This window comes from Megascapheus bottae, chromosome 21 (assembly GCF_031878675.1).
Source record: "Megascapheus bottae isolate mThoBot1 chromosome 21, mThoBot2.hap1, whole genome shotgun sequence".
NCBI classification, from domain to species: domain Eukaryota; kingdom Metazoa; phylum Chordata; class Mammalia; order Rodentia; family Geomyidae; genus Megascapheus; species Megascapheus bottae.
In genome coordinates this window covers 15665471-15687569 of record NC_143529.1, presented here as the reverse complement: position 1 = coordinate 15687569, position 22099 = coordinate 15665471, and the positions used below count along the sequence as shown (strand labels likewise).

The 22099-nt window shown below is 38.6% G+C and overlaps 1 protein-coding gene across 1 annotated transcript; it reads right to left on the bottom strand.

Moving 5' to 3' along the window:
- Positions 1–210: 210 nt before the first annotated feature.
- On the bottom strand, positions 211–14126 carry Cpo (carboxypeptidase O). The gene is given in 10 exon segments (XM_090355215.1): positions 211–350; positions 353–413; positions 1237–1271; positions 1274–1295; positions 10119–10318; positions 11288–11299; positions 11302–11357; positions 13146–13283; positions 13977–14041; positions 14115–14126. Coding segments are annotated over 10 exon segments (741 nt in total).
- Between the last annotated feature and the right edge of the window lie 7973 nt (positions 14127–22099).

The window sequence follows — 22099 nt, the reverse complement described above, 5'->3', positions numbered from 1 at the left end:
GAAGGGTTTCCTTGCTGACCCTATAGATTATGACCCACCAGTTTTAGAGGTTAATTACAGCAACACCAATATTTGAAATATAAACATGAATCTTCTTTATTAGAAAGTATTTCAATTTCCATAATTTGATTTCTGTACAAGTGCATGCACCTGCCTTTCTTCACACCGCATTGACATCACTGGGGTTGGGCAGGTCCAGGTAGGAAGCACTTAGAGGAGAGAAAAGAAGAGCCACAGCAGGCTCAGTACCACAGTGGGGGCTGTTCTCTTCTCCACATGGTTAGATGGCCAGTATTTTGCACGCACATCTTCCAGGAGGCAGAGCATGGATTCCATGGACTCACAGCGACTGAAATCTGAACTTCTGGCAAAACAAACGTCTAAGTGTCATTGTCCCTCAGCCCCAGCCCAGTCTCTCAAAGGCCCTGATGTGCCATCTACAAATAAAAGCATGAAGGCAGAAATAGAAATCATAATTTTAGAAGTGCAGAGTCCCACAAAGAAACCGTTTAGAATTAGCATCGGTAGGTGGCTGTCTTCTCTCTTTTCTTGATAGGGAGACACTTTAGGAGTTGTATCTTATTTAGTTACCCCCTCACTTATTCACAGTTCCTATCACAGAGAACAGAGATTTGGTTAAAGTTTCTCAGCTGAAGAAAAACTGAATGAGCTTCAATTGCAAGGGAAGGGTGGACTAATTGACTTACATGAAGGAATAGAAAGAAAATGACTCACAGGAAAATTATTTTGCAATTATCCAGGTGGGTACTAGAGGCTGAAGGAGAACTTGGCTGGGCCTGGGAGAGGCACTGGTTTCAACTACATTCTTTCCTTTTAGATTCTTTCTCCAGGCCCCACCTTGTTTTGCCTTCCTGGCCTGCTGCGTCTTCTGGGAATTGAATTCACTGACCAAGGTTAGTGGACAATGCCCATTCTGTTAACTCCTGTGTCTTCTAACTTGCTATCTCTTTATAATTGAAGCCAAGGGAAGTTCTGGTTTGAGCCAGTGCATTATTTTTTTTCCTTAAAAGCTCACGCTTTATCTCTAGAGAATACAAATCTAGACTTATACAGACTCTCTTTTATCCTTGGCCATTTTGATTTGTACAGCTCAGTGGATCCCAGGAACTCTTCTGTTCCTCTCCTGCCCAAACTCCAGTGGCGTTTTTTGCACCTTAGATCTTAGTGAAGAAAGAAAAATGGACACTTACATAAAGTATCTTTACTTTATTCAACTCTAAAATTGGTTCCATGTTTTGCTTTCAATGCATTGCTGCTTTTTGTCCTACTTGAATCTGTGGGTGGGAAATGCAGACAGGGGGGGGGGAGAGGGAGAGGGAGAGGGAGAGGGAGGGAGAGGAAGGGAGGGAGAGAGAGAGAGAGAGAGAGAGGGAGGAAGGGAGGGAGAGAGAGAGAGAGAGAGAGGGAGGGAGGGAGGGAGGGAGGGAGAGAGAGAGAGAGAGAGAGAGAGAGAGAGAGAGAGAGAGAGAGAGAGAGAGAGAGAGGGAGGGAGGGAGGGAGGGAGGGAGGGAGGGAGGGAGGGAGAGAGAGAGAGAGAGAGAGAGAGAGAGAGAGAGAGAGAGAGAGAGAGAGAGAGAGAGAGAAAGAGAGGGTTTGGGGGGGAGAAGAAGAGAGGAGAGGGAGGGAAAGGGAGGAGAGTAGAGGGAAGAGAAGGGAAGGGAACGGAAAGGAAGAGAAGGGGAAGAGTCTTTGGTATTAAAGTAAATTAGATAATCCAAGGGTTTGGGTCTATCTGCAGAATCCTAGACTGCTGTTCTGGCCTCCTAGTGGTTATGTACATCTAGATAGCCTGTTAGTACCTTAGATAAAACACACCCACATTCGATATTATTATCCCTCCCACCGATAAGGCTGTTCTGGCTTTGCTAGTTCATGCATGCTAAGCATCCTTCAGGCGTCTTTGTCCTTTTCTGTAAGCGATCAATTTGTATTTCAGGTGTCTTTACCCTATATCTGATTCATTATCTCTGGATTGTTCTGTTGCTTCTTCTAAGTTTCTTTTCTTATCAATCGTTGGCCCGATCGATCCACCTGACTTCCAGATGAGTAGAGCTCCGATCATGCTCCTGCTGAAAAGCTTGAATTCTTAGCCTAGGTGTTGGAGTCTTCTACAGTTGGCCCCAATCCATCTTTCCAACACCAGCTTCTGCACAGCCATTCTAGATTATAATCAAACCCGTTTCCCAGCTGCATCTCCGACATGCCCCACATCGTTCCTCGGTCTCCTTCAACTGTCTGGAACAGATACTCTCTGAGTATTTTGCACATTGAACTACCCATGCTATAAGCTAGCCACCAGGCAACGTATCCACTACTTCTGCTTAGACTCTACACAAACATAACCAAAGCCCTTGCCATTTTTTTCCCCTCACTGTCATCCACTATTCCTTTGGCCCCAGGACAGACTGATTGCACATGGCAGAGTATCAGCTATCTATACTCTCAACTATTGGTGGATTTAGTTCTAGATATTGACTCTTCTGCACTGCTCAGGTGAATGTTAAGATGACATGGCTGGAGTGGAGACAGGGCCAGAGAAACCGAAAGGAAGGATGGAAAGGTCATAAGTGGTGGAGGTGGCTGGAGGCAACAGCTACAGGCAGTGGGCATTACTGCATGTGGCAAAGATAATATTTAAAATATATATAAAAAACTAAAACTTTTTAAACTTTTTTGCTTGTTTTCACTGAGAAATCTATTTTTTTGGCCATTCACCTGCTTTCCTGAAGAAAGTATTTTAAGTCTGTCTCAATTCCTGGGGTTGTTTTGTCCTGAACTGAGAAACCAGGTAGAAAAGGCTCAAGAAATACAAGTAATCATGCTAATTTAATCATTTATATTGGCAAGAGTACAAGAGCTATTTGTAGAAAACAATGAAACATTATAGGAAGGAACAGGGGACAGTTAGAGAGGGGATTCCTGGCCAAGGAAATTCTGGTAAAGAAATGAGAATGATGATGAGTGATGAAATTAAGAGGTCAAAGGAAGTGATATGATTTACCAAGTATGCTCCTTTTTGGAGTTCTTTGGGAGCTATCTACTAGAGACATCATTTTTAACTATTTACAATTCACTAATGTTCTTCTGTTTCTTGGAATGTAACTCCATGACAACTAGTCTATGGAAGGGCCCTGCCTTGTATCTGGGATAGCTGCCTCCATGAAAATCTACCCATCTAAATGATTCATCAGCATTTTCAGCTGTACAACTACTTCTTTTTTTTTTAACTTAAAAAGATGAACCGCAAACAATAGGAATAGTAATAACAGCTAATAGTAGTTACCCACTTATTATATATCACCTATTCTTTTTTTCTATTTTTTATTGTAATTAATAGAAGGGTTACATTACATTCGCCAGATAGAAGGTACATTACTTCACATACCCTTTCTCATGTCTTGGTCCCCACTTCCCTCCCCCCACCCCTACCCTCATCTTGGTTTTCCCCCTTTCCTATCCAATTTCAAATCACCAAATACGCATATATCCAATATATCAGATAACGAAGGGAAATACTGTAAAAATATGAGATAACCAAGGGACAGCAAAAGAGATGAGAGAGAAAATAGTACATTAAGGACAACAATCACTCATTATATGGCTTTGTTTCTATATCCTAGAGGTCCTTTCATTTAGTGTCATACTATATGGCCGTAAGTATCTAGGTTTTGCTATATTGCAAATCTCTGCTAGAAGAGCCCAAGGTTTCTACTGATTATGACAAATGAGGGAAACCATTGAGCCTAAGTTCCTTTGAGTCTGGCTTACTTCACTTAATATGATTTTTTCTAAGTCTTTCCATTTCCTAACAAATGGGGCGATGTCATTCTTCCTGACAGCAGCATAGAATTCCATTGTGTACAAATACCACAACTTGTTGATCCACTCATCAACTGAGGGACATCTAGGTTGGTTCCATATCTTTGCTATGGTGAATAGTGCTGCAATGAACATTGTTGTGCTAGTGGATTTAGTATGCCCTAGATTCTGGATGATTGGGTAAATGCCAAGTAGTGGAATTGCTGGGTCATAGGGGAGCTCTATGTTTAGCCTTTTGAGGAACTACCATACTGCTTTCCATAGTGGTTGAATGAGTTTGCACTCCCACCAACAGTGTAGTAGTGATCCCTCCTGGCCATATCCCCTCCAGCATCTGTTGTCATTCGTTTTCCTGATCCTGGCCATTCTAACTGGATTGAGGTGGAATCTTAGAGTTGTTTTGATTTGCATTTCTTTTATGACCAGAGATGTTGAGCATTTCTTCATGTGTCCATAGGCCATTCTTATTTCTTCTTCAGAGAAGACTCTCTTTAAGTCTTTGTCCCATCTTTTAATGGGATGGTTGTTACTTTGGAGGTTAGTTTTGGAGTGATTCAATTTTTGAGCTGTTGATATATTTTAGATATAAGGCCTTTGTCCGTTGTATGGTTAGTGAAGACCTTCTCCCATTCTGTAGGCTTCCTAATTAATTTACTAGCTATGTACTTTGCCTTACAGAAGATCTGCAGTTTAATGCAGTCCCACTTATCCAGCCTTTCTCTGATTTGTTGTATTTCTTGGTCATTATTGGGAAAGTTTTGACCTGTGCCAAGGAGGCCTAGTGTGTTTCCTATTCCTTCTTGTACAGTTTTCAGTGTATCTGCTTTTACCTCTAGGTCTTTGATCCATTTGGGGTTAATTCTAGTGCAGGGTGACAAAGAAGGATCCAACTTTAGTTTTCTGAAGGTGCTTAACCAGTTCTGCCAGCACCATTGTTGAAGAGGCTGTCTTTCTTCCATTCTATTTTTTTGGCTCCCTTGTCAAAGATTAGGTGGCCATAGGTCTGTGGTTTAATATCTGGGTCCTGAGTTCTATTCCATTGGTCTTCAGGCATGTTCTTGTGCCAGTACCAAGCTGTTTTGAGAATTATAGCCAAGAAATAGAGTCTAAAGTTTGGAATTGAAATTCCTCCTGTGCTGTTCTTTCTGCTAGGAAGTGTTTTTGGTATACTGGGTCTTTTATTATTCCATATGAAATTTTGGATTGCCTCTTCTATTTCTTTAAAGAATGACATTGGGATACTGATGGGTATTGCTTTCAATTTGTAGATAGCCCTTGACAAGATTGTCATTTTCACGATGTCAATTCTTCCAATCCAGGAGCATGGGAGGTTTTTCCATTTCCTCAGTTCTGCTTTAATTTCCTTTTTCAGGGTTTTAAAGTTTTCATCAAAAAGTCCTTACATTCTTAGTTAAGTTAATTCCTAGGTACTTTATTTTCTTTGAGGTTATTGAGGAAGATTTTTCCATCTAAATGATTCATCAGCATTTTTCAGCTCACCCTGTGCAATTACTTCTTCTTTCCAACATCAGCATTTAGTTTAGAGTTGGAGGGGTTGTTTGTTTTTCCTGAAATCTTGGCTGTGATGTGGGAAAATATTCCTCCCATTCTCCTCTTCACTGATCACAAAAGAATCTTTGGATTTTATTTTTAAAGGATTTTCCATTAAAAGAAATCACTGTTCAACCACTATGGAAAGCAGTGTGGCAGTTCCTCAAAAGGCTAAACATAGAGCTCCCCTATGACCAGCAATTCCAATACTTGGCATTTACCCAACCATCCAGAAACTAGGGCATACTAAATCCACTAGCACAACAATGTTCATTGCAGCATTATTCACCATAGCAAAGATATGGAACCAACCTAGATGTCCCTCAGTTGACGAGTGGTATTTGTACACAATGGAATTCTATGAGGCTGTCAGAAAAAACGACATCACCCCATTTGTTAGGAAATGGAAAGACTTAGAAAAAATCATATTAAGTGAAGTAAGCCAGACTCAAAGGAACTTAGGCTCAATGGTTTCCCTCATTTGTCATAATCAGTAGAAACCTTGGGCTCTCCTAGCAGAGATCTGCAATAGAGCAAAACCTTGATATATAAGGCCGTATAGTATGAAGCTAATTGAAAGGACCTCCCGGATATTGAAACAAAAGCCATATAATGAATGATTGTTGTCCTTAATGTACTATGTTATCTCTCATCTCTTTTGCTGTCCCTTGGGTATCTCATATTGTTACAGTTATCTGATATATTTGTTATCTGATATATAGGATTTATTTGTATTTTGTTATTTGAAATTGGATAGGGAAGGGGGGGAAAACTAAAACAGGGGGGGTGGGGGGAGGGTAATGTGTACCAAGACATGTGAAAGGGTATCAATGTATGTGAATTAATGCACTCTCTATCTGGCAAATATCATGTAACCCTTTTATTAATTACAATAAAAATATATATAAAAAAGAAATCACTGTTGGGATAAGAATACAGTTTATTTATGAAAAGCATAGAGTTATTATCCTCAACTTATAAATTTGTACTTTCTGAGAAGAAACATTGGAAATCCCTCAATTTCTGACTTCTAGCTCCCTTTCTCTGCCTAGGAGCTCCTGAGTGTATATTTCTCTCCTGACATTGTACTGAAAAACCCTAAAGCCATCTTTGCAGCCCTTCTCCTCAACTCAAACACATATCTTGGTATGAGTAATTAAAACCCCCGTTGCCTATCAAGCATGATATACACGATATACATATACATATATAAGCATTGCTAGTCTGCTCAAAAATCTCTTTCTGTTGGTCAAATGTATGTATTCATAAATATGTAAAATAACTTAAAACTTTGATTAAGGTCCTGGCATATACAGAAAAATGAAGTATGGGATAGAGTACAGCGGTTGATAGGAAAAGCGTTGAAATTGATGCTGGGTGCTCGTAGCTCATGTCTGTAATCCTAGTTACTGAGAAAGCTGAGATCTGAAAATCATGGTTTGAAACCAATCTAAGCAGAAAAGTCCCTGTGGGACTCTTAGCTCCAATTAACCACTATAAAACCAAATGTAGCATTGTGGCTCAAAGTGACAGAGAACTAGCCTTGAGCAAAAAAGCTCAGGGATAGTGCCCAGACTCTGAGTTCAAGCCCCACAAATAACAACAACAACAACAACGATAACAAAAACAGTTGAAGTATAAATAATGGAAAACATAAGAAGCCTTTATTCTAGTTATTTTAAGTTCTAGGAAGGAGTTTGTACATAGTTATGTTTCCTCTATATGAAAAATATCAAGTCATTTTTTATGCCATGTAATATTTACCATGATTTCTTTTTTTAAAATTTTTTTTCAGTCCTGGGCTTGAGCTCAGGGCCTGAGCACTATCCTTGGACTTTCTCAAGACTAGAGCTCTACCACTTGAGCCTCAGCACCATTTCTCGCTTTTTTCTATGTATGTGGTACTGAGGAATCGAACCCGGGTCTTTGTGCATGTTAGGCAAGCACTCTACCACTAGGCCAAACTCCTGGCCAAGAGAAGCTTCCCTGACTGGAAATTACCATGATTTCTTTAAAAAATCCTTTGCTTTTATCATTGTAGAGGGACAAATTACTAGTCTCTTGTGGTTGGTTGAAAGTAGTGTTCCAACTGGAAATATTGGAGCATTGCATTTGATTTTGTGTTTTCTTTTTTTTTTTTTTTGCCCTGTATCAAAGATTATCCCTAATATCCTAAAGTCACTGCCACATAGTGGCAAAATTGTCACACCATCTATCACAGAAAAGTCTTGGAAACAAATGCTTATATTAATTTTTATCACTTGTGATTACATAAGATATAGAAAAGTTTACCAGTATCTATACATGGAATAACAAGGAATTGCTAACATTTTTATCTTAAGAGTTAACTTCCAATACTGAGTATGCTATCATTGCCCTAATCCCTCCTGTTTACTGTTGGCTCTAAACTGTGGCCTCTAAACTCTACCAGACAGAAAACCAGCCACACAACACCCTCTCATTTTGTAATAAAAACCTTGCAAAATGGCCATGTAATATCTGTTTTCTGGAACCAAAAAGGGAATGAAGTTCCCAAGAAAAATGCTGGCATGTACATGTGCTGATAGAAGACTTCTGCCATGAAAGATCTTTCTGTTGGTGGGATGCTCCTTGATTTTAAAGGTCTATAATATATTTATAGATTTCATTTGTCAGAGACTTCCTGAAAAGGTGAAAGTAGAATTAATGTCACAGAAATTGGGAATAAGGAGGTTTCTGGGCTTCTTAATGGAAATATGTTGCTATGGTTTTCTTTATTTAATAAATAAAACTTCCAGACCTTACAAATGAGGATGAAATAACTCACAGCGGTAGAGGAATTTAAACTGATGATGACTCTCTCCTTAAAGCTGCAAGCGCTTTGTGAGCAGAGACAGACATACCATGTTTGCAGATGCCTACCAAGTGCAAAGACACATCCATGGTCCACAATTTCCTTGCACTATCGATCCTGGGAATGGAGTTAACTCAAGGTTTCAATCTCTATAATGTTATCATGAAGATCAGATGAGAGAGTGGCTCTAAAAATCCCTTTGTAAGTTGTAAAGATCTAGACAAATGTTAATTACTTTCATAGCTTACAAAACAATCACATTTTGCAACCTTTTTCCACACCAAGAAAAGAAAAATAATTTCAAGAATGGTCTTTGGGTACTGGGGGAGTTTTGACTACCAGAATAGGGGTAGAGCTTCCCCCAAGAAAGATCTATAGTAGGTTTTCTATTGAAACCCAGGCTGTGTGCTTTCTGGGTCACACTGCGGTGTGAAAGGAATGGGAGGCATAACAGAAGTGCATCACCTGGACACTGCAATATTAACAAGATAAGCCTAGCCTCCACTCACCCCAGCATTTGCACATAATGAGGAAGTTTCTCTAAAATTAAAAAAAATATGACAGAAAATAAACACTGGCAAAATGATAGAGAAATGCAAATTCTTGTGCACCTTTGATGCATATGTAAGGTGGTACAGCCATTATGGAAAACAAATATGGTATGGTCTCAAAAAAATTAAACATAGAAACATCATCATATTCACCAATTACATCTCCAGATCCGAAGGTGTTGAAAGCAGGGTATTAAAGAACTTTGTACTCTCATAGTCACAGGAGTATTATTCACAATTCCTAAAAAGTGGAAGCAACCTGTGATAGATAGATAGATAGATAGATAGATAGATAGATAGATAGATAGATAGATGAATGACAAAACACAGTATATACATACAGTTGAGTATTATTTGGTCTTCAGGAAAATTTGGCATGTTCAACAACAGCAAACCTTAAGGATGGTACATTAGGTGAAATAAGCCCATCATGAAGAAAAATGATTACTGCATGTTTCCATTTGTGTATGGTATCTAGAACAGTCAGGCTCATAGAGTGAGTAGAGTGCTAAGGGCTTTAGGGAGAGGAAAATGGAGAGTTGTTTAATGGGTATCAAGTCTCAATGATGCAAGATAAATCATTTTTGTAACTGGTTATGCTATATTTTAAATATTCTGAAGCCTCTATACAATTAACAAGTGATACAATAGTAAGTTCATATTGGGTGCATTTTACCATAATTAAAAAATGAAAAATCAATTAAAATACTCTCATTTTGATTGGGACTATCTTTCTCTGTCCTCAGTTACTAACAATTCTGCCTAACAGTGCTTGGGTAAATACAACAAATTGTAGATAAAAAGCAAGCACAATTTCCCTGCCTCAGCTTGCATTTTGCTGCCACTTCCCCTTACAAATATCGCCAGGAAAGTGCTAGAGGAAGAGCTTAGAGGAAAATAGAGCATTGTGTTTAGCAGAAAAGAGAGCAGATATTATTTAGCCATGTTATTTTAGATATGCCATATTCCACTAACAGCTGGCAAGTTCTTTAAAGCATAGTTCAAAAGCTGTAATTGCTGAATGGAGCTTCGAGAAATTTTACAGAAATGAAAGTACATTCCTGCAGATTATTAACATAATCATCTCATTTATATTGTAGCCGAATACCTAAGATGTCTCCCAACTTGACACTTTATGAAACAGGTAGTTAATTAACATAGGTAAAACAGCATTTTAACCCGAAGCCTTCCCAGCAGGCATCTGGCAGGATCCAAAAGTAGGAAGAAGAAAATAAGGATGAACAGGAGGAAATAAAAGCAGGTTAGAGCCAAAAGCTAGGAAGTGGAAACTAAAGATAAAAAGCCTCGTTCCTTCAGAGTTTTCTTTGGTGCTGTGGACTTACCAGCTATTCACGGATTCTTGATTTATTTTTGGTGTCACCATATGGAGTGAGAACGAGCTGACCATAAGAGTGCATGGTCAGGAATCACAAAATGTCATCCTTGTTCTCTAAAAGGTCGGAGACAGCTTTAGTCGCTGGTTCAGATTCTGGTCCTGTCATACAGAAAATTATGTCATCGTAATTTTTGGATGTACTGATACCTGGAAAATACAAGAAACCACAATACTCAAGGAGGAACCCAAGAAAGGCACAAGGGATGATGTTGATTAGGATTTAGATTGGCTCAGGAGGGAGATTGCAAAGAGATGGCATTTCTGTAATTTTTTACTTCACTCTTTGATGAACTTAAAAACAAATGATTGGGAATCTGTTCTCAAAGTCCTAAAACAGGCTCTGCTAGCCTTACTGACCCAGGTCTGTCCTCGCTGGCTTATATCCTATTGGAGTTATTTTGCAACTAAAGAAATAATTTGACCTCCTTGTTATCAATAATAAAGCTTATCACATGAGCAGCTCTTATATGCTAGATCTGTGCCTCAGCCTCCTCTTGGTAGTGTATTACTTAATGTTCATGAAGGCCTGATGATAAGGTGGAATTATTGTGATCTACATTTTACAGAAGAGAAAACTAAAGCAGAAAAGATGAAACATTTTCCGAGACCACACAGCTGCCAAGTCTAAATTTTAACCCTTGCCATCTGGCGAATGGCAATGCTCTTAACCATTCCTGCTTCTCTATTTCCTTCCAATTCTTTGAGCATATTGAGATTTGGAAACATAGAAGTGCCAGAAGGAGAATAAAATGTTTGCTTTGCTTTCTGCCCACTTCCCTTCTGCAAAATAAACTCTAAAAATGATGCTATGATTCTTCCCTTTTAATGATAACCTGTATATTCTTACACAGTGAATGATTTCAAATATACTCATACTGGTCTCTGTTGACTTTGTTCTTGTTTAGTTAACCTTATTTAAAAAGGATCCTATACTTGAGTGCTGAGGACTCTTCTTGTGTAGATAATGTCATATCTTTAGAGGAATAAAGCTTGTCAGAATGTCCAAAAGCTGCACAAAAAATTCAAAAAATTCTGTATTTAGTAATTCACTTCTTCCCTTGCTTCTCAGCTCTTCTTTGAATGGTTTATCAATTTATCTACTGAACGTGGACTTACTACACCAGGATTATTGAAATTGAGATCTGAGTCAAAACTTGTGCCATTATAATGGGATGAACTGCATTTCCTGCAAAGACAATCCTATAACAGAAGAACTCAGAGAGGTTGCCATTCTAAGGTTTTAGAAATCAGTGTTAACCATGATAAATGACCCTTGCATATGAAAATATTTCCCAGACTTATTTGGAGGGCTATCTTTGTGTTATCATTGTAAAACTTTGCGTGTAATGTTTAGTCTTGTAGCAACTCCCAAGAATATATATATATATATATATATATATATCTAAAGGTATAGAATTATGTAAATCAAATTGGAGGGGACAGTTTGGCCTTTTTTACTCCTGAGCAGACTAACCAGCCTGTGGACATTATCTGCTTAGTCCAAGTCAGCTTTGGAGCTGATAGGAGATGAAAGGGAAAGGAACCGACTGATGGAAGCAGAAAAATGCTGAGTGGAGATGGGAGTAAAGGTATGATTCACCAGCTAAGCTCAGAGGTGGGTACGTAACTCCCACCCGAGACCAGAAAGACTGTTCCAGAGAAAGAAGGCCTAGAAAGGGCATTTGGTGGAATGATGGGAGGAAGAATAGATGAATGCTTTCTTGAAAAGGGAGGCGCGGTGGCTCACACCTGTAATCCTAGCTACTCAAGAGGCTGAGATCTGAGGATCACGGTTCAGAGCCAGCCAGAGACTAAAAAATGTGAGACTCTTATCTCCAATTAATCTCTAGAAAAGGGGAGGTGGGGCTGTGACTCAAGGGGTAGGGCAGTAGTTGCCTTGAGCTGAAGAGTTCAGGACAGCACCCAGGCCCAGAGTTCAAAAAAAAAAAAGAAAGAAAGAAAGAAAAGGAGGTATGTGAGAAGTGATTCATATAAACACCAGAATGAGAAATTGTCTACTATTTAGTACATAAGAAGACTTAATGAGATATCTAACCCTGTGTAAAAGATCACATTGTAAATGTAATATTTATATGCCACTTATTCCCCTCACAACTCTAGAACTGATGTGAGTGGATAATGATTGATATAATCCTCGTTAGGTAGCAGGAAAATTGCAAATACCAAGAAGATGGTGGTAGAGAAAAATTAAATCTGCCTGGAAAACTGAGACAGTGGACTTTAACTAAAAGAAGGCCTTAGGCTTCTTCAACTTTAAAATAGATCTCTATTGTTTGATTTTAAAGAGGTCAGGATGACTTCTACTCAAATTGAGTTTCATTTTCCTATAAAATATTTTTATAGATGGAATAGGTACAAAGTACATTATTGATGGAATGAATCTGAGTGGAGCTTATGGCTGTAAACACACCCTAGGACAAAACTCAATGTACTTACAGGTGTCCAAGTGCAGATGAAACAACTGGAAACAGATACAAGTCTAGTCTTCTAAGGATATTGTTTATTCTTGAACTGCCTTTACAGTTGTATATAGAATCTGAACATTTAAGAGAATCATTTGGAGGGCCGGGAGTTTGGCCTAGTGGTTAAAGTGCTTGCCTAGCATGCATGAAGACCCAGGTTCGATTCCTCGGTACCACATACATAGAAAAAAGTCGGAAGTGGTGCTGAGGCTCAAGTGGTAGAGCTCTAGCCTTGAGAAAGTCCAAAGACAGTGCTCAGGCCCTGAGCTCAAGCCCAGGACTTGCAAAAAAAAAAAAAAAAAAAAAAAAAAAAAGAATCATTTGGAGTGATTCTAGGAAAATGTCTTTTCCCTCTTAATTTTCTATAATTTCCATCTTAATTGTAAGAATTGGCTATATAGCATAACTTACAGCTACCAGCCTTTCTCCTTTTCTTACTTTAGTATTGTTATTCTTTATAGTTAGTGGTTCTCAAACTTTCTCATACTTACGAATCATGTGGAGAACCTGGTACAACAGACTGTCCAGTTGTAGCATGTTTCTCCGCCTTCTCCCTCCCTGAGAGGTTTGAAATAGAGTGAAGAATTTGTACTTCTAGCAAGTTCCCAGTTAATTTTGATGCTGTTAGTCTGGGGACCACATACAGAGAACTACCTTTTTATGGGTTATTTTTTATATTTAGTTTCTGCAAAACTTAAATCTTCCCCAAAGTATCTCATATTACTTTCAAAGGTTTCTAGTTCCTAAAGGGTGAGGTATAAGTAATGTACAAAAAATGTACTGTGCTAGGTATTTTCATAAGCTAATTCTTTTATTCTATACAGAAGACCCATGAAGTACTCATTCTTTACACAGATGAACAAAAAACAGAGTTTCCAGTGTTAGAAAATTTTCCCAATGCTGTTGGCAATAGGTAAACCCAGGGTACAGAGCCCATCTTTGACTCTCAAGATGTATCTTCTTTCGATGTTTACCTTCACATAAGAGTGTGTTAGGATGCACTAGGGAGGGGTCTGTATACAATCTCCGTTTTCATCAAAACTATTGTCAAGGCCATTTCATTTGAGGTAAAAGGATAATTCAGTAAGGGGTTTTGTTCCGGGAAATGTAGCTCTTGCCTAGCATCCACACAGACTTGGGTTTGATCTCCATCAGTGCAAAACAGAAAGAAGAAAAAGAAAAAACTGACAGCAGGTGAAAGAAGCATATATTCTAAGTAACTAAAAAGTTAAAAGTATTTTATAAGAGAGTTTACTAATGTGGGAAGCTAAAAACACATACTTACTCTTACAAACTGTTGGCCAAAAGCATGGACAATCTATTTTCTGACATGAATTTCACAATCCATCCAGATATCCACTTGGGGATGATTTGACAGTTGGCTGATCTGAGTAGAGAGGGAAGCTCAACATCCATGCTCTATTTCCAAATACTTATTTGAAGCTATTGTACAGAGTTACCATGTCTATCATTATCGTAGAGCTTCCTTTCTTGCTCTGTTGTGGTGTCAAGTAGGTTATGGCACCACAATCTTAAGATGCTGATGGAGACAGTCACCAATGACCCTTTCTTCTGCTCTTGATTGTCCACAAATTACTTTGGTGGCTGTCCTCAGGACAATGTACTTCCTCTCATGGATCTCCCTCCCCCCACAAAAAAATTTACCTCCCTATACCCTAAATTATTTCCTAACTACAAATAAGGACTTCAGCTCCTGAGCCACAAGCTGAGGTTAAATCTATATATAAACATTATAAAGACTTTACACATTGAGTTCAGTGCTGGTGGCGCAGGGAGTAACAAGTCATGTTCCAGAATCAAAGGTATTTAAAAAAGAATTCCAATGTTCACTTAAACTTTTTGAAACCGTAACTAGATCAACATCTATGATCTCTGGCAACACTTAGAAAATTCCTCCTCCTGCTGAGACTTCCATCATGAGTCATCTTAATTCCTCGCTGGCAACTAATCTGCTCTTTCTTCAAAGAAGGGTAAATGGAATTAAGCTGGCAGTTCTGGAATCATTTGGGGAGAGAGAAGACTGCAAATGCGCATGCTTAGAATGCTCATATCTGTTTTGGATTTGAAAATGTCCTAGACCAGCACTATTTGCTAAAAGTCATTGGGAGCTGGCTGATGAAAACTCTTTAAGATGTTTATATGAAATTGGATAGGGAAGGGGGGAAAACAAGATGAGGGGTGGGAGTGGGGGAGAGGGAAATGGGGACCAAGACATGTGGAAGGGTATCAATGTATGTGAATTAATGCACCTTCTATCTGGCAAATATCATGTAACCCTTCTATTAATTACAATAAAAAATATATGAAAAAAATTCCCAGAATAAAGAGTCATAGCCAGATTTAATATCATTCAAAAAAAGATGTTTATAAGCAGAAATGTGTTGTTGGATTGACCATATTAAAGGAATTTTCTCCATTTAGCTCCAGTTTTCAAAAGCTTCCAGTATAATTCCTAATACACAGCTTACCTTAATTTTCTCTTATGCTCATTCTTTTCATGTATACATATATATTAATTATATGCTTGTATATTGGCCTCTTTATTATATATTCATTTTATATTTTTCTTTGTTTTTTTGCCAGTCCCGGGGCTTGAACTCAGGGCTTGGACACTGTCCTTGGGCTTTCTCAAGGGTAGCTCTCTACCATTTGAGTCACAGCACCACTTCTGGCCTTTTCTGTATATGTGGTATGGAGGAATCAAATCTAGGGCTTTGTGCATGTTAGGCAAGCAGTAGGCCATAGTCCTGGCTCCTCATTTTATATTTTTATAATATGCCAAGAACAGGATGTTTGGTTATCATCTTGGTTTGAAGAGTTTGAAGTTTGAAGTTCTATCAAAAGCCTGATGCTTCCGGGTCAAACACAGAAAAAGCTGGAAGCAGTGCTGTGGCTCAAGTGGCAGAGTGCTTGCCTTGAGAAAGCTCAAGGACAATGCCCAGGCTCAGAGTTCAAGTCCCAGGACGGGCAAAAGAAAATCTGATGATGCACACATCACCAGTTTTTCCATCTCTTAATAAATTTTACTTCTGAACGAATAATTAGTTATAGAGCATTCTCAAATTTGTGGTCATTTGTAAATGCACCTCTTTGACCTGCATTGTAAGACTATTGATCAAAGAAGTGCCAGTTGTGAATGGCAGGCTTCTCAGGCAGTGCTGCTGACGGATCGTCTTGAACAGCCAGTATCCCTGCCAACTGGAATCTTGAAAGAAACACCCTGTGGTTCTAAAACTGAGCACGCACCGGAGTTTTCCAGGGGAGCACTTGTTAAAACACAGGTGGCTGGGTCCTGTCCCCAGAGTTTCTGTACCTGCTCCACTTCCTTATCTTTTATGTTCCTGACAGCACCTCTGAGCAGTGAGTGGTCTTTTCGGACGGGGAACCTCCAGCTCATCACGAGCCTTTCCACTCACCTTCAGGTGGATCATGGGCCAGGACACACAGGCTGTGTCACCACCTCAGCACACTTTCCCCTGACCTGCCTCATCCAGAGATAGATCTAAACAGTCTGGGAGACACATCTATCAACAGGAACACCACCTGGTTGTCCCTGATTCACACAACTGCTTTCTTCACCAAGACACTGAACTCCACCCTAGATTCCACCACTCTGTGATAAATAAAGTAGAAAAGTCATTGAGTGAAGTAGTTCACTTGTCCTGCTTTTGAAGATCTACTCTGCCACCAAGTATTAGGATTGCCAGTTGAACCTTATTCAATAAGTGGTGGAGAGTTAGCCATTTTGATCATCTATCAATGGTCCTTTAAAGATAATGGACAAGGACTGGTGATGTTCTTCACATAACCATCAGATGGCACACAATCATGTCAGTAGTTTCAAGGAATGTTTTGTTATCTTTTCAGTATTTGGGGATATAATATTTTATTATTTTTTAAGAGTAAAAGAAATAATTTATATTTTCTTCTGAAAAAAAATCATAAAGTTCTGTAAGGCCTATGATTTTGACTGAGGTCCCTGTGGTCTGGTAGCAGAGGTAGATTCATGTTTAGTTTAGCAGCGTGGTAGCTATGTGACCTAGGCCTTGACCTTGATTCTCAGTTTCCTCATTTTATTTAAATTTTTACTTTTTTATTTTATTGTTGGGGTGATGTACAGAGTGGTTACAGTTACATTCATCAGGCTGTGGGTACATTACTTCTTGAACATTGTTACCCCTTCCCAGGTTTTTTTCCCATGTTCTCTCCCTCTGCATCTATCTACATGACACCCATGTGATTCTTCTTAGTTAACTGAATGAATTTATATTACCCTCCCTTATATTTATTAATGTGATAATAGTCCATTGTATCCAATATATTCTGCTAAGACACATGTCATAAAGTTTCAAAAATTTTGAAATAGGATTTTTATTTTGTGGGTCATGGGCACTGTCCCTGATCTCTTCAGCTCAAGGCTACTGCACTACCCTTGAGCCAAGCCCCACTTCCCATTTTCTGAAGGTTACCTGGAGATAAGAGTTGCAGGTCCTTTTGTGCCCCAGCTGGCTTTGTACCTTGATCCTCAGATTACAGCCTCCTGAGTAGCTAGGATTACAGGTGTGAGCCACCAAGCCCAGCGAATTAGAATATTTTGTTGGCTCCAGTTAACTACTATTTGCCATTACTCTTGATTATTGTTACTTAGAGTTGCTAATTACATAGAAATTCAGTGCAAGATATACCTTGAGCAACACTGGTGACTATCTTCTCATTGCCTTTGTTGTTATGATCAATGTCTGGGATCCCTTCTAAGTTTGGCATATAGCTTATAATTAAAGCAGTATCTATTCAGGTCTACTAGATTGAACCAAAATGATCTGACTCGATCTAGAAACTTCTGTTAGTATATTCTGGAAGAGGTCTCTCCAGATCATCTCAAACCTTGCAGTATTAGCAAAGGGTGTTTTCTTCCTTCCTTCTTTCCTTCCTTCCTTCCTTCCTTCCTTCCTTCCTTCCTTCCTTCCTTCCTTCCTTCCTTCCTTCCTTCCTTCCTTCCTTTCTGTTTTTGTTTTGTTTTTGTTCTCCAACCCATTTTCTCTTTCTCTTTTTTTTTTTTTTTTTTTGCCGGTCCTGGGCTTGGGCTCAGGGCCTGAGCACTGTCCTTGGACTTTCTCAAGGTTAGAGCTCTACCACTTGAGCCTCAGCACCATTTCCAGCTTTTTTCTATGTATGTGGGACCGAGGAATCGAACCCGGATCTCCGTGCATGCTCTACCACTAGGCCAAACTCCCGGCCCCTCTCTTTATCTTTTTATGTCTTTATTTTAAAGGTGATGAACAGAGGTAAAGGTTGCTAAAGTATATTTGTTTGCTTTTTATTATTGTAATGAAATAATGACATGAGGATAGCTTTAGCAAGAAAGAGGGTTTATTTGGCTCACAGTTTGAGAGGATCAAAGTCCAAACAGAAGATGGGCGCCAGTGGCTCCAGCCCATAATCTTACCAATTCAAAGGGCTGATATCTGAAGATTGAGGTTTGAAGTCAGCCTGGGCAGACGAACACAGACTGTTATCTCCTATAAATCAGTAAAAAACTGGAAGTGGAAGTATGGCTGAAACAGTAGAGCACTAGCCTTCAGGGAAAAAGCGAACAGACTATGAGGCCCTGGGTTCATGCTCCAATACTGATACACAAACACTCCCTTCTTCACACAACCATCCACCTTTTGCCTCATAATAAATTGCAATGGCAGGAGCCCATGTGGACAAAAAAGGAGGAAGCCAGAGAAAGACTCAAAGGTTTAGGCTCACAATATTATCACAACTATCTCTGGAGAGAACTGACTACCAGTATAAACGAGATAAAAGATAAATGAATAAAACCAATTTGGAAGATAAGTTGCATATTTATATATAAAATTTAAATATATATAGCCTTTAATCTAGCCATCCTATTGCTAGTTTAAGTCCTCGAAAACTTCTGCATAATATCCAGGTGTAGTTGCTCACACCTGTAATCCTCACTACTCCGGAGGCTGAGATCTGAGGATCAGGGTTCAAAGCTAGCCAGGGCACTAAAGTCCATGACACTCTTACCTCTAGTTAACCACCAAGAAACTGGAAGTGACTCTGTGGCTCACGGGGCAGGGCAATATCTTTGAGCTGAAAAGTTCAGGGACAATGCCCAGGCCCAGAATTCACGTCCCACAACCAACAACAACAAAATTCTGTGTAATGTCAAAACATACACATACAACTTAAGCTTTCATTATATCTAGGGTTGGAAAACACAAAACAGCCTATTAGCATAAAAGATAGTTCTTGGGAAAAATACGTTTTTCCCTGTTAAAAACTGCTATTGTACCACTTTCATCCTCCAAGAAATAATTACATTTTCAGTGGAACAGAATTCAATTAGAAGCCTTCTCTACCCATGTCTTACACCCCCATAAGTGCCAACCTTAGCCTGAAAAAGAGGTGTTAATTCCAGTTCACGTTCACATTAGCAAAACTGGCTTGCTGAATGCTCTCCTCCTCCCCTCCTCCCCTGTTTGTTGTCCATTTGTCTATTTCACATTGCAGAATTTCGTAGTTTCGGTGGTGGTGAAGGAGATTCAGATGGTGGTCATGATGAAGGAGATATTTGGGAATCCCTTCAGTTCAGTACGCAGGCAAATCTTGATCTCACGTTTTGAAGTTCTTCTATGCACGGATCATTAGCAACAACATCCCTTGTGCATAACAAAATAAATTGTGACCACCACCAAACTGCACACGTGTTCTTGCTCATCTCCTTCATGGGGTGCTGTTTGTTATATGAATAGGCCTCCAGGCTTCTTTACAGACTTACAACCTTTTGTCTTTGTTGTGCTAAGAATCTGAAGTGTGAAGAAAACAAACCAAAACAAAAAGTGTTGAAAACAGGACATCCTGAAGAGTAGAAGGCAAAAGGAAAGGTAAGAGAAAGGTAACACAGTAAGCAGCACACAGAGTACTAAAAGACAAAAGCCCGTCATGGAGTCTGGGCTCTATGGATTATTGATTGTGAATTCTTGGGCCATTCGATGCTGCAGTTTCTTTATCTATACAGTGGAGACCATCATTTTGATCATGTGGATAGGCTTGAACAATTCAATAAGATGCTGTAGATGTAAAAAAAAGCACTTTCAAATCTGTAAAAAGAATAGTCAAAATGTATTGAACTAAAACTTTTTATAAGACATGCTCTGTTCTAAGCAATTTCAATCTCATTTACTTCTCTCTAAACCTCTGATAGATGTCCTTATTACAGTATCTATTTCAGAGAAGCTGAATCATAGAGAAAGTATTACTGGGATCTAAATCCTAGCAGTCTAAAGAGCATTGAATGTTAATGACTATGATGGAAATATTAGCAAGAACTAATCTTTATGCAGTGGTTATCTTTTGCTTGCATAAATAATAATATTATTTTTATGAATATATATGTGTATATGTATGTATGTATGTGTTCATGTTCTATGGATTGAATTCAGAGTCTGGGCACTGTACCTGAGCTTTTATGACCAAGGCTAATGTTATACTACTTCAACCACAGCACCACTTCCAGCTTCATTTGGTGGTTAATTAGAGATAAGTTTTGCAAACTTTCCTGCTCCAGGTTAGCTTTGAAATGTAATCCTCCCATCTCAGCCTCCTGAGTAGCTAGGATTACAGATATGAGACCATAAACATTATTTTTAGAGCACTTTTAGGTGCATGATAAAATTTAGTGGAAAGAATAGGCAGTTCCCTATAGCCCTGTCTCACACAAAACTTCCATCGCAGGGATATTCCATACTGTGGTACATTGGTTGTAATCAGTGAGCCTCTGTTTTCTATCACCTGAACCCATAGTTTATGTTTGGGTTCCCACGTGGGGTTGTATATTCTATACGATTGACAAATGACACATATACATGATTATTGTATCATACAATGTAATTTTAGTGCTCTAAAAGTCCTCTGTTCTTTGTTCATTCATCCTTCCCTTTACCATCTCAGGATAATTATTATTTTTTCTTTTGGCCTCAATCTTTCACCTTTTTCAGAATGTCATAGAGTTGGAATCACTGCACGTAGTCTTTATTTTTTATTTTTTGTGGGTCATGGGGCTTGAACTAGGCCTGGGCCTTGTCCCTGAGCTCTTCAGTTCAAGGCCACTACCCTACCCTTGAGCCAAACCCCACTTCCCATTTTCTAGAGGTTAATTGGAGATAAGAGTCTCAGGTCCTTTTGTGCCCAGGTTGGCTTTGAACCTTGATCCTCAGATCTCAGCCTCCTGAGTAGCTAGGATTCTAGGCGTGAGCCACCAAGCCTGGTTTTGCATGTAGCCTTTTTACATTGGCTTCTTTCATTTGTAAATGGATATTGTTTCTTCTCTGTCATTTCACACTGACAGTTCATTTCTTTTCCAGTACTGCACAATAGTTCTTTGAATGTGTTGCAGTTTATCTACTCATATAGTGAAAAACAATCATTTGTTTCCAAGTTTTGGCTATTATGAATAAAAACATTTTATTCATAATATTTTCCAACATCCATGTGCATGTTTTTGTGTAGGCATGTTTTAGTTTATTGGGGTTAATAATAAAGAGTGCAATTGCTGAATTACATATTAAAAGTATATTTTGTAAGAAACTGGCAAACTGTAGTATCATTTTTGAATTCCTATCACCAATGAATTAGAGTTCTGGGTGCTCCATATTCTCATTAGCATTTGATGTTGTCAGTAGTTTGTATTTAAGCCACATAAATTGATTTGTAGTGGTATCTCATTGTTTTGATTTCATGTAAAATATCTTTCCTTTCAAATGCTTCTTCACTATCTCCATATCTTCTTTGTGGGGTATCTGTAAGGTATTTTGCCCTTATTTTAATCACTCATTAACTCATTAACTCACTCATTAACTAAGGAGTTATAAAAAAATTATACACATCTAGGATTATGGCCTTTTATCATATGTCCTTTCTGAAATGTTTTATCTCAGTTCATCACTTGTCTTCTCACTTTTATATACTCTTGCACAAAGTAGAAAATTTTAATTTCAATAAAGTTGATCAATTATTTGATATACCAAAAATGTCATAATCATATATATAGTCATCTAGGCTTTCCCTTAAGATATCTTCTAGGGTTTTGTAGTTTTGTATTTGACAACAAGTGCATAGTACATTTTGATAATGTTTGTGATTTACTTTTGGATATGGGTATCTACCACTAGCACTCTTGGTTGCAAAGCATATTTTTGCTCTCTTTTATTATCTTTGTTTCGTTGTCAAAGATGTGTTCACTATGTATATGTAGGTCGATTTCTGAAATCCCTCTCCTTTTTTATTGATTCATGTGTTTATTCTTTTACCAATACCATACTGCTTTGATTGTTTTGGATTTATAGTAAGCATTGAGTAAGTGAGGATCAGGCCTCTGACTTTATTCTCTTTCAATATTGTCATTTTTTGT